General features: G+C 38.8%; 1 protein-coding gene across 4 annotated transcripts in view; it reads right to left on the reverse strand.

Moving 5' to 3' along the window:
- The window catches only part of fgf12a (fibroblast growth factor 12a), a 30824-nt gene extending 15509 nt beyond the window's left edge, over nt 1-15315 (reverse strand). The window contains exons 1-3 of one of the 4 annotated variants that reach the window (XM_056744426.1): nt 5497-6361; nt 4746-4793; nt 2876-2986 (exon numbers count right to left, since the gene is read on the reverse strand). In XM_056744426.1, the coding sequence (XP_056600404.1) occupies nt 2876-2986; nt 4746-4793; nt 5497-5692 (355 nt within the window). In that variant the 5' untranslated portion in view covers nt 5693-6361. Of the gene's footprint in view, nt 1-2875; nt 2987-4745; nt 4794-5496; nt 6362-11083; nt 11630-15222 lie in introns of those variants that run through there. The other 3 variants (XM_056744429.1, XM_056744428.1, XM_056744427.1) reach the window with 3 other exon arrangements.
- Between the last annotated feature and the right edge of the window lie 1210 nt (nt 15316-16525).

The following is a 16525-nucleotide window of genomic DNA, read 5'->3' on the forward strand; positions in this document are numbered from 1 at the left end:
ACGCATACATAATGCATGACAACGATCCAATGCACCTGTGAGTAAAACGTCTGTTATAGTATATTTTACATAATTAAAACATTTTCGATAATGAAAGAAGCACATGCTTTTTCTGAAACATAAAGTTTGATGCCAGTCTGACGGAAGGGATTGGCTGATGTCTTTCCAGCACAATGCACTGCCACTACTGTAACGTTTATTTTATCGATATGATGCAGAACCAAACCAGACAGACTTAAAGAATAAAATGAGACAGAACACATCATCACTGGATTTATTATATGCAGTTCAGTAGTTAAAATCAGTACCAATTTCCTGTCTCAGGTTTCTGTCCTGTAAACAGTACAATAACATTACTACTAGAGCCCCCTCTTAGCTGAGAGGTGTTTTTAAATTAAGATATTAACTTTAAACAGGCGGTAATAAGGAATTAACATGGGCATATTCCCTGTGGTGCGTGGACTTTTAAGTTATTTCCTGTCATGCGCCATGTTTGTAGTCTTTCGTAGTTTTTCTGGTTGATTATTCTTCCCCAGGTGTATCTTGTTATATCCTGTGTTTGTAGTCTTTCGTTTTTTTTAAAGCTTTTTTAAGAAGTCTTAAACAGATCAAAATGATTCATTTTCACAAATGCTTTATTTATCTGTTAAGCAGGTTTTGTATAGTCTATTTATGTAAAGTGCCTTAAACTAGAAACGTCTTAAATAAGACCTCTTAAAAAATATACTAAATTTTTAGGGCTGTTTTTCTTAAATGTCAGGTTAGGGCAAGTTGTTTAACATAAGAATTTGATACAATTTGTTTCATGAATTTCCATTTTTGTTGGTGAAAATAAGTTTAATGGTTTAGCTTTGACAACTTTCTGTATAATTGTTTTAGTGTTTACTGTATTCTTTATTTAAAGTCTTCTTTATTCATGTTTGAATAAATGGTTTGAAATGACAAGAGAGTGAGCGATGACAGCATTTCTTTTTTTTTATTTACTTTTAAATTACTTTAAAAGACTGTCCAACAAGACTTTACCTACCCTGAAAAAGATCTAGTGGAATACCAGCTAAAGATATCAAAGGGGCCATTCTTTTGATGTTTTTTAGGTGTTTAACAATGGATGTTCATGTTTCTAATTTAAAAATGCTTTATATTTCACATATTTCAGGTCTATTTTTCACTGCTCTCCCTCTTCTAACAAAACGGCTGGATTTCTTCCGATCTATATAAAGTCCCTCCTTCCGAAACGCTCTGATTGGTAAAGCTGACCAAGTCTGTCGTGATTGGTTCCCCGCTTAGAGTGTGTGTGAAGATGTCCAACCCATAACATATCAGCGAGCTTCGGCTTCCCAGGCTGTTGTGATTGGTCGGTGCCCCTCTCAGTGCACATGTATTAATAAACTTCGGCTTTAAGCAATAAACAGTAACAATTGCGTCAACTTCATTTTATCAGTTAAAAACATGAGGATCAATCGAAGTGTAACGGAGGTCTGCTGTTGCATGTGCAAATGGCAATCTTTGTTAGAGATCACAATTTTTTTCCTCCAATGGCAAGAGTAATGACACCGGACTGAATGGTGTCAGACCGGTTATACTAATTAACACTGATAACAGAAGCGTTAATTTTGCCTTTTTATATTGGACCCGAGTTGGATATTAAAACAAGCAGATTGATCAGGAGACATTTGCAAGCAGGACTTTAAAGGATGTTTCATAGAAGTGTTTTAGAGGTATGCGCACACACACACAATATCAATTTATTACATAGAACAGCTTTCACAGACGATGTTAAAGTCATGGAAGCTGTTATTTGACCATTGGTTATCTTAAAATGTGTGTAGCGGAATTCTTATTACCAGCTATAGGACTGTTGAAAGTGAAAGTAGTTTAGCGCGTAATTCAGCCAATATGAGGCCGTGTGAAAGAAAATATAGTCAAAATTTTTATGTTGAGTTGTTAGATGATGTCGCGCCATGAAATGACATCAGAAACTGAAAAATAGGTCAATGAGAACGGCTTTATTGTTGTAAATATAATGAGTTGAAATATCCCCCCCAAATTGTGTTAAATCTTACGAGGTAAGAGTATTTTTACATTTATTTGGTGGTGTTTCCTTGCCAATTATCAATTTTATATAGGCTACTGTATAATGTTGATCAGTAACTGCCTCACTTTACCCAATATTTAGCCATCATTATTAGATAATCCACAGTGCTTTTACATACATTCCAAAATGTTTACATACACAAATATTAGGATGTCGCAATATATACAGTAGGCCAAAGAAGTATACTTACAATACTTCAAAAATGCCGTTAACTGTAACACATTACACGTTTACATAAGAAGGTGACTCGCCAGGTGCTTGTTACACAAGCAAAGTTTAACAAATGGACAATTTACTCTTATAGCATAAGAGTATAATTAAAAAAATATTTGAGAATTGCACTTCTTAAGAACTTTCTATAATTTATCTTAAGAAAGTTATAATATTTTCTTTTAAGAACAGTTTTGTGAATCCGGCGTGTTTGTGTGTGAATTATAGAAGAAACTGATGGAACTGAATTGGTAGAGCTGTGTGGTAGTGTGTGCTGCTTGCATTTGCCAGTGAGACAGTATGCAGGGAAATGTCTTAATATTGTTAATGCGGATCCAGGAAAGCATTGTTGTGGTGTAAATCCTGTATGATGGAGGATGTGTACAGGTTTTGATATTGTCCTTCAGGTTGTGATCATAGTTTGTAGCTTGTCAATGTAATTCTGTACAAGAGAGGGGATTCCTACACGTAGTACCCTATAGGCATATTTATCTAATAGATATCTAAATTCTTAATGTGCATATACTGCACATTTGATGCTTGATGGGAACTGCAGTTTTAATTACTCACTGTAGTCGCTATTCTCATCCTTGATGCCATCGATGGTTCCGTCTGGCTGCATCTGCAGGTAAAAACCCTGCTGGCTGAACAGTCGTGTCACAATGCCTTTCAGCTGCGGCTCTGAAACAAATAAAAACAGCCCAGCCCACACTTTTATCAGACTCCGCCCCAAAACAATGCATTTTTGTACATGGAAATTGAAGTAAGGTCTTATCCAATGATTGCAGTGTGTGCACTTATGAATGACTGTGTTGATAAAGCTGTAAATATTTGCTCTCTGTGACCCCCTTAATCAATTTCACTACGGACACCTGGAGTTTAGAAGACCAGCTGGAGCAGTAACAGGTGTTTTCTGGTGGAGTAGTGACCCGTACAAGCAGGTACAATAACTCTTTGAAGGAGTGAAGTGAAGAGGGGCACATGGAAGGTCTGACATGCAGCAAAGTTCCACAGCTATCAAGACCAGACAGAGCGCAGAAAAGAATGTGAATGTCCATGATAGTCATGAAAAGCTATTCATCATGGACCTCATCTATCCACTGCAGACCCAATATCTCTGACAGGCTGGAAGGGCCATCAATCACATGAACGAGCCTACCTATATCCATCAGTAAGAACATTACTAAATCACACACACAATCCACACCTCCGTTAATAAAGACTTCCATTTAGGAAATAACCCTTAACCTGAGGAGAATTTTTTATTTTACTCACATACTGTACGTGTGTGCGCCTCTAGATTCCATACAGAAATCTGATATACGGCCATATATGTACAAAAGTGATTATAGTCCATATATCAGATGTCCATATGGGGAGGAATCTAACAAAAACATGTCCAGGACACATCATTTCACACAATAAAATATAACACAAAATAAAGAAATTTCATGAAAATGGCGGCTGATTTTTAAACCACTTGACTTCTTGCATTGTCATTTTTGTTAATGCCCCCATTCTCTACCTCTAATTACTTTAATGCATTAACATATTTTACCTTTATTAATTGTATTCACAGTAGAGATATTCATTAGATTCCCAATACTGTAATACAGAAAACATTTATATGCAAAAAAAACCTTAATGGCCCTAAATTGAGTGTGTTCCTTCAATTTTGGGCTCCCTTTAATTTTAAAATATGACCGGGACATGTTATAGTCAGATTTCACTGTATGCATGCATGTATGTGTAGGAATGCACTGGTATGTGCCATTGAATAATGCATGTCATATTTGCATCATATTTAGACATATTCCTGTACAATATACTTCTGTTATTTTCATTCATCCAAGTTCCATATTGCCCAATTCCATAGACAAAATAAAAACAGTTAAAATCTCATTTGTGGGTCTATTCATTTGTGAGTCTATCCGCTAATCCATGTCATATTTGCATCACCATTTGGCGATATTCCTGTACAATGCAAATAGATCGTCCCATTCCATAGACAGAAACAGTTATAATTGAATATATGTTGAGAGATGATGTCGTGATCATGAAATGGTGAATGGTCCCCTCGACTGCTTAAATCACCACAGCTGACAGGAAAAACACGACACATCAGCAGCACAGAACAAACATGAGCCTCACTGCAGCGGTGGAGACAAAGCATACATGATAACGGGGATTAAAACATAAGTAGAGAGAAATCGAAAAGGGAGATCATAAGAAAGAAGGGACCAAACAAAGGGGGGGGGGGGGGTTAAGACATACATCAAAAGAATATAAAGACAGAGAGATAGAACAATAGTCGAAAGCATACTGCAAGGACAAGGCAGACACTGGCGACTGCCGTTAGACCGGAGCTAGTCTCCCATGAGCACGAAATGGGGTGGGTAACTGGACGACACAGCACATGGATGGAGGCTGAGCTACTGACCTAGCCTGACGCCCTTACGGGACACCTGTGGAGGTTTCGAGGGCGCATCTTACGGGGGAGAAGGAAAAACAACATTTTTACAGACAGATTTAACAGCAACAGCCGTTAAAAAAATGATTATATTTGGGAGAGGGGAAACACTCTGCTTGTCCTAAATCGTGAGGGAGGTGAGGCACGCTTCGTGCCATTATCTGGATGCCGAAAAAGGACGAGCGTGGTTCGGTGGGCAATGAAACCGTGTCCATCAATAAAACTAACCGTGCAATCCCTCCCCACTGCAGTAAAGCAGTGATAAACATTTACCATTAAACATTTCATCTAAGTAAGCCCTGGTGCACTGCAGTGCCACTGGATTCTGACGGTTATAAATTGCATTATTGCACTATTTAAAGGGCAAACTTCTTACAGACATGATCCCACAGCTTTATTATGGCAATAATGACGACCAGTGAAGAAATCCATAACAGTAACATTAATAAAACAAACATATATATATATAAATATATTAAATATTTAGACAGAAAACAATTTGAGCATTCAGATAGGTTCGATAGCGAAACGTTTGGTGAATACCAATGCACATTTGCTAGGAAACAGGTGGATTTTCTTTTTTTTGTCATTGTTACATAATAATGAAAAAATGCACCGGAGGATACATAAGCTATGTTCCTCCAGCGGTGCAGACGGAGATTTGGACTGCAGCACAGGCTTCGGGTGGGGGCGGTAGTCTCAAAATGCATTCAGCACTGACCTGGTCGCCGGCGAACAGGTCTTTTCTTGCCGCTGCAGAAGCGGACTTTACTGAAGACCCCCAGAAAATGTCGCTCGTACAGAGAGCGGGGGTCTTTGCTGGGACTGGGGCGGCGTTTGGAGGTAGACACTCGGTCACTGTTGGATTCCCGCGCCTGGCGTTTCTGTCGGATGAGAGAGCTGGCGATCGCGGCCATCTCGAGTACCAAATTAAACGAGCTGCAAGCACTGTTAACGTAATAAGTGGGACTGAATGAAATGAGACTGAATTGTCCGCTACCCAGATCTCATTCCGATATTCGGTGCGACAAATCCAGAGGATCCTATGCATTAGGGTTGCAATTTCATCTTCTTCTCAGGCTGTATATAATCAGGAATTTCGCACGAGATTAGATCATGCACGTTTTAGCATGTTTGCAAAAAGGTGCAAAATGGAAATGCAGTTTAGAGAAAAAGACGTCCCGTGTGAACGTATGTAACCTGTCGCGCAGGTATTCCAGGTGACGAAGACATCAGACGCGCAATTCCTCGTCCGTGCGGCTCCTGTATGATCCACATGTCTAGCTCATTCCAAACGTGTACAGATAACTTTGCGCGAATCCAGATCATGTATGTAGCCCATGACACAAAAGCGAAAATTCTCAGTCGCTATAAGGGTATGTGAGTGACGCGCCAATGCCGCTTACTCTCGGAGCTCTCTCTGAACAAATTACTTTGAAGCTCTTCATAGTTCCTCATGGAGTTTATCGCATCCGTATTTTGTTACGAAATGTAAAGCATACGTCAAGCGTTTCCAACGAGAACGCTAATAACCCCATCGAAGCTATTTGAGGGAATGTTGTAAATTGTTTCCCCGAGACTGGTGCTGCCTGTGGTACACTGGCAGCGAGGCAATGAATGTTGTGTGATAGACTCTCTCTCTCTCTCTCTCTCTCTCTCTCTCTCTCTCTACGCAATCATACGTGATTGAGGTTTGGATGAGGAATTCGCAGGGGTAAACGAAAGAGAGCAGGTGAGAGAGAAAAAGATCGAGAGAAAAAGATCGAGAGACATTAATGATAGAGGTAAAGAAGGATGGTCCAACAGATGGCCACCTCTGCTTAGTTTATTGCTTATGAGTGAATGTGGCGCATCCTGTAACAGAGAACCATCTCTGTTCCAGTTCTGCTTGTTATTCACCTGCCAAGTATCATCCTCCCTTGTTTCTCACTGTTATTATTGTTCAATATGCTTTCAATGTGGCAAGTCCATAATATACAGGTCTGACTGATACAAGCCATTAAAGGCCTACGCGCTCACGTATTTGCATCAATATTTCGTTAATATAAAAACTCCTGGAACGCAGCTTATGCAGAGGTAAGCATTTAATTGATTTGTTATGCCAATATGTATGATTGCACTGAATGACTGAACTGCACTGGAGTGTACAAGTCTAATCATATGAGTGAGCATATTACGGCATGAACACAGAAGGCTTGTCTAAATATTGTCAAGAATGAAACACTGCTTTTGACTTTAGACACAAAACCAAGACAACACTTTGGATGATACACAGCCACAGATATCCAGGAACCAGATAAGCATGCCGCAGAGATGTAACTTTCTACTTTAGTAGGTAATGCAGCGAGGGAACACCACACCTTGTGAGACACAGTAAGAATTAAATATCAAAGCTATAACACCAGAATGCTGCATTTATGTCACGCAGCCGAGGCACTGACTGTGCGTCCCGGGAATTGAAGTTCTCGTCCATCAGCTGGTTTTCAGAGGGTGTGCACGGTAGGGAAAATGAGGGGGGTTTCATGTTTTCTTATGGGGGAGCTTGTCTTCTAACTCTGCAGACACTAAGTGGGTGGATCACGCGGCTCGAACACGAGAAGCTCCTTGCCTCACGTGAAAGTGCAGCATTAAAAATTCACTCTGTTTTGAGAGCGCGCTCCTTCATTCTTTTCAATTTAATGTGGTGCTAAGATCTCACTTTTCACGAGTTCGCCTCGCTGATAATAAGTACACTGGGGAGTGGGCTCCGAGCTTGGTAGCTCCTCCGAACTCGGAGTGCCTGCCCCTTGCCCGGGGAGAGGGCCCCGGGCCTGTTATGTGCCCGGTCTCGGGTCGTTCCCCCCCGTTATACTGCGGTAAAAACAGGCTGATGATGAGGAGTTGGGGTGGGGGGAGAGATGCTGCGAAAATGTAGAGAGAATGAGGGTAAGGCATTTTGTCTATTTGTAGGGGCTTTCTCCCTAGCAAAAAGGATGATTGGTGAGATTGGTTATAGGAAACCAGCCGGGTTTGTTATCTGATTTGTGAGATTGGTCATGGAAAGCCAGCTGGGTTAATTATCTGATTGGGAAGATTGGTCATAGCAAGCCAGCCGGGTTATTTATCTTCACGTGCTATACAATGGCATTTATCCACAGAGGCACTTCACTGCTCATGTTTTTAATAGTTGGTCTGAAAGACATTCATAATATAGCATGAAAAATTCATAGAGGTTGCTAACAAAATTATAAGATGGGAATGATAATAAATTAAATCGCAAATACAATGGATCATAAATCATCAGTTGCAACTGTTTTATGTAATGGAGTGAAGGTATTGTACTGTACAATGGTACATTTATTAGTTACAACTACCTCTGTTACAGAGGTCTTTGTGAATGACACAGCATTTTGTCTTCATAAATTTTTGACACAAAAGCGGCCTTTGAGACAGATTGGGTACATAAAATTTGTCACAATTCTCTTTCAAAACTTCAAATCCATTTTATATTTCCCAAGAACCACAAGTACAACGATAGGAAACCAAAATAACTTCTAACTAAAAACTTACCTAATATTTACTAATATTTTACTTATACTAGTAAAGATGATATTTTTCCATGCGCTCAATGAGTCATTTCAACTTCATTTTATATGTTATAAGAAATGCAACTACATTGCTAACTAGATCAAGTTTAATATAATTAAATTTTAAGTGACTTTTGAACGTTACCTTTAACACCATGTTGAATTTCTTTCCAGTATAGTGCATATTTATGTAATTTATGTCGCTAAGGATATGAAACTGCCATCTATATCCATTAGTCTTTTGCAAATTTTCTCTTAGCTTGTTAAATGTAAAATTTACTCGCCTATATACATGTAAATTGGAAACAGGACTGTGACTGATATGTTAAGTATTTTGGACATCTTTTCATTTAAAAAGTTGCTGAAATACTGTATAAATGGCTATTTCCTTACAAAGACTTTTACAAATATTACAGTGTATTCCATCTGAGCATACAGTAGTGATTTACATTTCAAGAGGTGTATTACGCTCATAATATAAATTCAATACATACAGCTTGTGAAAACGCAAGAGCTTACTACTGACCACTATATTGAATAAACAGAGATAGCTTTACTAGCTGTACCTGGTGCATTTTCCAATACAGATACACAAAGCCTGTCAACAACACCAAGCCAATTCCACATAGACTCAAAGGGAAGTATAGCCAACTTTAAGTATACAATGCCATCTAGTGTCCACGCTAGGGGAATGCACAAAGTACTGCCTCATGGCAACTTATTGGGTTTTATTGTAATGAAAGTGTGCCGTATTATGTACCACCATTAGGTGCATTAGCTGAACAAGGACTATAAGCTTACACTACTCAATCATTATTATTGCAAACGGTATCTCTTGCCCCCTGCATAACACAGCATATAGATATTAATGCAACAATGTGATAAGCATTATGGCAGTAGAGTGCAGCATGTTTCCCTCCGTGTAAATGTTTCAACAACATTAAACACATCATCAAGTATATCAAGAATTTGCAAGGTTAATTATGTGCATTAAATTGCAATGAGAATGTCAAGCTTATGAAAGAAATTCCATAATTTGCAGGAGAAGGTACACTTATTTTGAATGCTCCCAAGACGCACATTCAAGGGAAGAGCGGTAACTCATTACATATGTCAGACATGGTGATTTGTGCAAGCCTACTGGACATGCTCCTGAGAACCGCTGTCCTGGTTTCAAAACCTAATTTATTCATGGAGCCAAAACCTGAGTGTGAAGGACCCTCATGATAGAGCACAAAGTGTTTCATCAACTCATCACATGTCATCGGCCAAGTTGAGAGTGACCCCTCAATATAAAGCGTGTCTCACAGTGGCTAGCCTACATGCTGCATGCTCAATGACAAAAAATAAAAGTTATATATTTAAAATCAACTGGATATAGGATAAAATATTTTCCCAGCTATTAAAAAATAAACTGTTTGTCTATGTGATGAAAGTAGGCACCAGAAATACAACATCTAAATCTACATCTGTAATGAAAAAGTATGATTTAATAATCAGGTTCAGCCAGCATTTGCCAAACTCCAGATCTTCAAAAAGGTATCAAAGCTTTAACTTATGGACAAATAAACATATAAAATACAATCAGAAATATACAGCACTTTAGCAAAACACATGGCAATGTGATTTAAAACAAAAATAAGCCTGACACACATAATCCACAAATAATTATGTGTTGAAGCACACCTGTATGAACTGAACCTTAGCCAAATTAAGTTGCCTGCAACAATGGATACACAGAAAAGGTGTGTAAATCAGCATTGTCTTGTCAAGCCTAATGAAGTGAAGCCACAGCAGGGACATGGCACATTTATGCACACTTTCTGCAACTGCATACATTTGTGAAAGCAATTTTATTTTTGTAAAAATGAAAACAGTCTATAGTATAAAAATTGTTGTTTGATGCAACGCAATTTAGCATTATTAAAGACAGAGTTGAGTGTAAAATCCCAAAGGCTTTATGGACAAGAGGTCGGAGGCTTTTAGGAATATCTACGTAAAGCATAACAGTGGTCATGTTATTATTGACATATTTTAAGCAACAGATAGCTAGGATTTTTTTTATTGTACATGTCTTGTGCTGAGTACTTGTATTAAGGCTTTGATAAAATGCCGCTATGGATCTTTACAACTTCTAATTAAGACAGCAACTAAATAATATCATTGTAAGGACAGGCCTTCTGATGGACTGAAATGTGCAGTGAGACAGGCGGAAGAGTTGGGAGCGATGCAGAATTGGGTTGCTGTCCAAGGTGCTGAATGACGTGCAAAAGTTCCCTGTCCTGGAGGACACACGAGACCTCCGAGCTCTTTTGCCGGTGCCTGCTTAGCTCACCTCAAACCAGCTCGGGACGCGTCTGTCTGCCGTAGCCTCGCGAGTCGCATTTGCTGCATATGCATCAATAGTTTACTACATTCAACCTGCATTCTTTGTTCCCAGTAAGCATAAGGAACGTCCTTGACATGGATAGTGATTTCGGCACTAAAACTGTGACTGCGCCGAGTGGCGGCGGATTTTGCCCATGACCATGATAAAGATGCGTTTCGTATCATAAGATGTGTGATGGAATGACATGAGCGGGTCGTAAGAAGTCGCATGAGCCCTCGCAAACAAGTTAGCACAAATGCGTGGAGTGGGAGCGCATAGTACCGCAGACACGGAAGATGTGCTCACAAGCGCCAGCGGCCAATGAGAGCGTTTTTCATCGCTCAACGGAGAGCATGCACAGCTTAATGTCTCACCGCTGGTGGTTGTGGTCGGCTCCGATCGTTGTCCACAGAGACACTGCAGCATATGCGCTCCTTTCTTCAGGAAGAGCCTCAGAATCCTCATTGATTTGACTTGGTATGGGTCCCTCGTCAATCCACGCAAACGGGCACAGGATCACAACAGAGGGTGACTGTAGTGTGAGCCCCTCGAATGGTTGTACAGTGCGGCTTCTACGTTCAAAGCATCAAAAACAGCAAAGGAGCAAAGCATAGCGAAATAGTCTCGAACGAAGCATCTCGAGCGCATCATATACTCTTCTTTTCCAGTAGTGGACTATTAATTTCTCGCCTTAGCATAGTTAGCTTCGGATGCACGCTGCGCAAGGACGTTAGTGTAATTTGCACATTCTGGTGCCCATGCCTCAGTCTTTACTAGCGGACGTAAAATGAGAGACCGGTGCACGCGAAAGTTAAACTGCAGGTATGAGTGACGGTACGGCCGTTGATGAGGTAATGCAGGCGAGGCATTTTGGCGACACGGGGCAACCGGCGGCAAATATAGTTGGGTTAAAAAGCCAATTGTTTCGTGTCCATGGGGAACCGGAGAGAGGCGTACAGCCTACGTCAGATGCAGCCTACATTTAAAGACAGAGATTTTTAGCGCATGGTCAAGAAGTTTCGCATTCGCTGTGAGCCAATCTGACCGCTAGAGGACGCGCCAAACCAACGCTTTGAATTACCACAAAGGCAAAATTACTTTAGCCTAAGGAGAGTTTAAAATGATCAACGACAGCAAAACGGACTATTTACAATAAAATGTACAAGAGAAGCCCTTGAAGAGAATACACAGCACAATATTTTCAGTCATTTCAATTTAAAATTCCTGAAAATTAGACCTGGTATATTACATATGGCATTTTTGTAGTTCCTAAGAGATAAAAAATTCAATAAGCTAAATTTGATGTAGTGTTTGTAACTTTCTAGTTCTGACCATTATATAAAATAATTCATTTAAATCGATATCTGAGTTTGAAACATGTAAGGACATTAAAGTGTGTCAATATGTTTCATTACCTCAGAGTTGTGTAAGAAAACTGTATATTCCACACTCAAGTCATTACAACATTGTAGATATAAACACCACCAGATATTTGAGAGTTAATGCAACCAAGAGCACACAATGTAGCCTCCAAAATTCAGGTGCAAATATTGACCATGTAGTGGCCTGAAATAACTTATATAATTCAACATTCCTTTTAAGCAAGTTGGTTTGAAATAGCTTATCAAACACCAACATCTGATCGCAAAAGGAATGTAAGGAAATAGGCACTTCTTGCTGCATGACCTGCAGCTGCACCAGAGTTGTGTGTTGTCTCTGCAGCAGAATAACTAAATCATCCCATCGTCAGCGAGACATAAGAAGAGGTGAATAGGGAACAAATATGGACGATGTATTAGGACAGGCAGAACAGTATAGAGTGAACATAGCCATTAACATTGTGCTATGGAGAGGATCATTTCCTGCTAACATGGCAAAGTTTCATCTAACTCTGCATCTCTCTATCATAACAACAGCACATTTCCTTAGTCACTAGAAAATGCAGTTTTCGAAACAATTTGTAAAATCAGCACCATGCAACAGACAACACAAAATAATGTAATTTGCTCATATCCTTGATCTCTCAAAAGCATATTTATGTTAATCAGCATCAACACAATAACAAGTACTTGTGTCATTTTTAACAAACATTTACATACATTTAATTTTTTTATGCATTTGGCAGACGCTTTTATCCAATGCAAAAACATTTGTTTCTATGTCCAATCCCTGGGATCGAACCCATGATGACCGAGATGCTTGTCAAAAATGTGAAAATTAATAATACCATGTTGTCAACATACCAGTGTGCTGTCAATATTATTTGGTGTACATTATGGCTACGGTGACAATGACTGAAAATGTTTAATATCTCACATTATCATATCAATATTACCATTACAACTTTGCACATTACTGTGTGTATGATATTGATTGCAAGAGAAGGGACAGGATTCACTAACTTTACTGTTGGGAGGTTATGTCAACAAATTATAGTACTATGTCATTGCAATACAAAAGAAATACAAACGCAAAAGTAGAAAGATAAACATATGGAAACAGCACATGAACAGAACTGTAAATGCAGTGCTGTCTGGGGAATCAGTTGAATGTTTACCATTCATTAATGAATGTCCAGAAATATCTAACACCAAGATAAGACAAGACAGATAAACTAGAAATTTATGTGCATGTGGACATTGAAGTAGTTTTTTCCTTAATTTTAACTGTGATTTAAGAAATGTACAAAAGCAACTTAGATACTCTGTAAAAACAGATCAGTTAGATACATGAAATGTGTGAAAAATGTAAAGGTTGTTTTACACACTTATTACTGTAACTTTACAATACTGAAATGCAAAAACAGGTAACAAAGAAACAAACTTTTTTAAAACTTAATGATCAAAATGATATAATACATTACATTAAAAAACATGTACATAGGACCTGACCAAAGCGAAGGGCCTTCCTTTAGGGCACGGTAAAAATAATTTGAAATGACAAATAGTGTACAATGCTACAAACTTGTTAGTTGGTTAATTAACTTTTAAAATTTCTGAGTTTTCTTGATGTTTTGTGTTTTTTGTATTTTATCATGTTTAACAGTACAAAAACACTTACAAAGAATGTGAACTAAGATTTAAATTTTGTTCTTTAATTAAGTACTTAATAAAGATGTAGAATTTAGTGCACGTTTATATTCTTAAACTGGCAGATAAACTTACTTATAGGCTAATATATTTTCTTTTAGAAAAGAAGATTACATATTTTAGGTCACTTTCCTTGAGCCTTTGCTCCTTTAATGCTGTAAAGCAAGACAAAAATATTATGTTCATTTTTTTATAGTTTACAGTATATTATACCATGTGCCAATATTACTGTCAATGGTCAATGGAAAGGCCACTTGAACTTTCATCGCGTCTTCCATTTAATTTACTAGACGTAAGGTACAAAGCATATTTTAGTATATCAGGTTGGTATTACATTAGTTTAATACATAGTTTGCAGAAATATATATACTAAAATGCCATTCTGTATTTTACTGTGATTTTGATTGTTTAACAGGATTTTACTTTACAGTGCAGCGATATGCAGAGGACTGAGAGCACTTCTTTATAAGAAAACGATGGACAAACAGAAAACGTGTAGGTCAGCAGAAAAACGTCAGGCATAATGAAGCTAAGAAAGCAGAGGGAAAATGTTTATTCTGTTATTGCAGTACACAGCAAAAAATATGTCCCTATACCTTCCCTCTGTGTATGTGCGTAAATGTGTTGACATGTCAGTCATTGTCCCCTTTTCCAGCATTAAGATTAGAGCTCGAACTGATCTATACAAATCTGTGTAGACATTTTGCCCTTAAAGCACTCAAAACCTTTTGATATTCTATATGACTTAATGTCCTCCAATGGTAAAGTTATAGCCTACTTCCTTTCTTAGCATAAACTGCAAGGTTGCATTGACGAGAATTCCTCAAAGAGGCTTTACTTGCACATGCTAATCTACGGTCCAGTGTCACAGAAGCCACATCACACACCACATGTCTCCAAAACAAAGTGGACAGGCAGCACTTTTCATAGAAGCACCTGGCCCAGCCCTTACTTGGCAGAAATTATTCCTCCCCCAAAAAGTCAGCTTGTGCTCAAATGTAAAAATACCGAATTCTCGTTATAAGATTAACTTAAGTAACAAATTTGTGGTTTTCTGTCTTTCGCAAATGTAGCATGATGACAAGATTCTTTTCTGCTGAGCATCTGCACAGGAAGCTCTCCCTGCCTGTTTCTTGGCACACTCTCTGAACGCTAACGTTATCAGATATATCCACTTAAGAGCAACAACAAATCATTTAAAAAGATCAAAACCAGGAGTATCCCGATGAGGTAACCTTGTGAACAGCTTCTTTTGCGCTTGCTAAGCTTTTTGTTCCGGATACTGCATTGAGCATCAAATCAACCCCAGCACTTCCCGAACCAGTCGGTCCGATCCGCAGTCCACTTTCACAACAACATTCACTCCATCTAACTTACTCTTTCATGGCGAGCAAATAAACACTTAACGCCTCTAAGTTTCTTACCTTTATCTCCTTTATCCATGTCGCGCTGTGTTTTGAATGGAGTTTGTGGGGTTGCTGTGTTTGGGAGCAGTTGTGGGATGCGTCTGCGCCTCAGTGGACAGAAAGCTGAATCTGGCTGTGATCCGGCACCAGAGAGCAGTCTTTAGACGCTATTGATGAAATAGTACGAGTGAGTTTGTATCCCATACACTGAGGGTGGGAGTGCTCTGTACTTGTGCAGGTATTTGCGTTTAACAGAGAGAGAGAGATAGAGAGAGAGAGAGAGAGAGAGAGAGAGAGAGAGAGAGAGATAGTGTTAGTGTTAGTATTGAACAGCTAAGGACAGCTGTTCACCTACTGAGTGACTTCTTTGTGTGGCACCAAAGTGATTTCTTTACAGTAGCATAAAAAATCTATCATATAAAATACAGAAACACTTTATTATTGAATGTCACAAAGGACGTGTTAGAAAAAGATAGTGTGAAATTGTCACGGGACAGTCTATATTGTGACCACTCTATACCCTCTTTTCTTTTCATATTTTCTCTTTGTATTTTAGTAAGCTAAATTGTAATGGCCTCATTGATCAAACTCTGCAGAACGGCACTATCAGCAGTATGCAGGGACAAGGGAATAACAGCTTATGTTACAGCCCTACTGTTATAAAAATAACTAGATGCTGCTATAAGATGTTCTGTTCTGATACCAGAGAAATGTCAAACACCAAAAAGTATTGGGGTCATTTGTAATGACCTCTCAAAGTCTTTCAGGATGTCTGGAAGGGTAATGGTTTAGGGTGAAGTCATGTCAGCATTGTGTGTGTAGGGGGGGGGGGGGAGGGGTCTGAGAAATACTGTCGGGGTATCAAAGTGAGACAGGTGACAGTGGATATGTCTATTTGTGCTGCTGCAGATGTATGAAATTGTTCGTCATCAGGATGGAGGCTGCTGCTGTCGTTATGTGGAATGGAGCAGGCTAGGATATTATGTCACAGAATGGGCTTACTCAGCGTGTCTGCAGAGTCCACTGTATCTTTTTATGTCAGAGCAAGCTGACTCTATAGAGTGCCGAATACATGGTACTACATTCTGGCAATTTCCTGTGGTGACGTATGTGAGCTAATATTATTCATCTATTATTTAGCAAAATCATGCTTTTTTGGAAACAAAAGCTTTTCGTTGTATTTCGTTTCAGAATGATGCAAGAATGAAGTAAACCTATTCAGTGAAAATATAGTTGTTATAATGACATTAAAAAAGTTATTTCCTTATTAGACAGACGCAAATACTTGGCCCGAAGTTGTCTGTGTTTGTTTATCGGTCTG

The sequence above is a fragment of the Triplophysa dalaica genome, chromosome 3 (assembly GCF_015846415.1).
Source record: "Triplophysa dalaica isolate WHDGS20190420 chromosome 3, ASM1584641v1, whole genome shotgun sequence".
Classification (NCBI taxonomy): domain Eukaryota; kingdom Metazoa; phylum Chordata; class Actinopteri; order Cypriniformes; family Nemacheilidae; genus Triplophysa; species Triplophysa dalaica.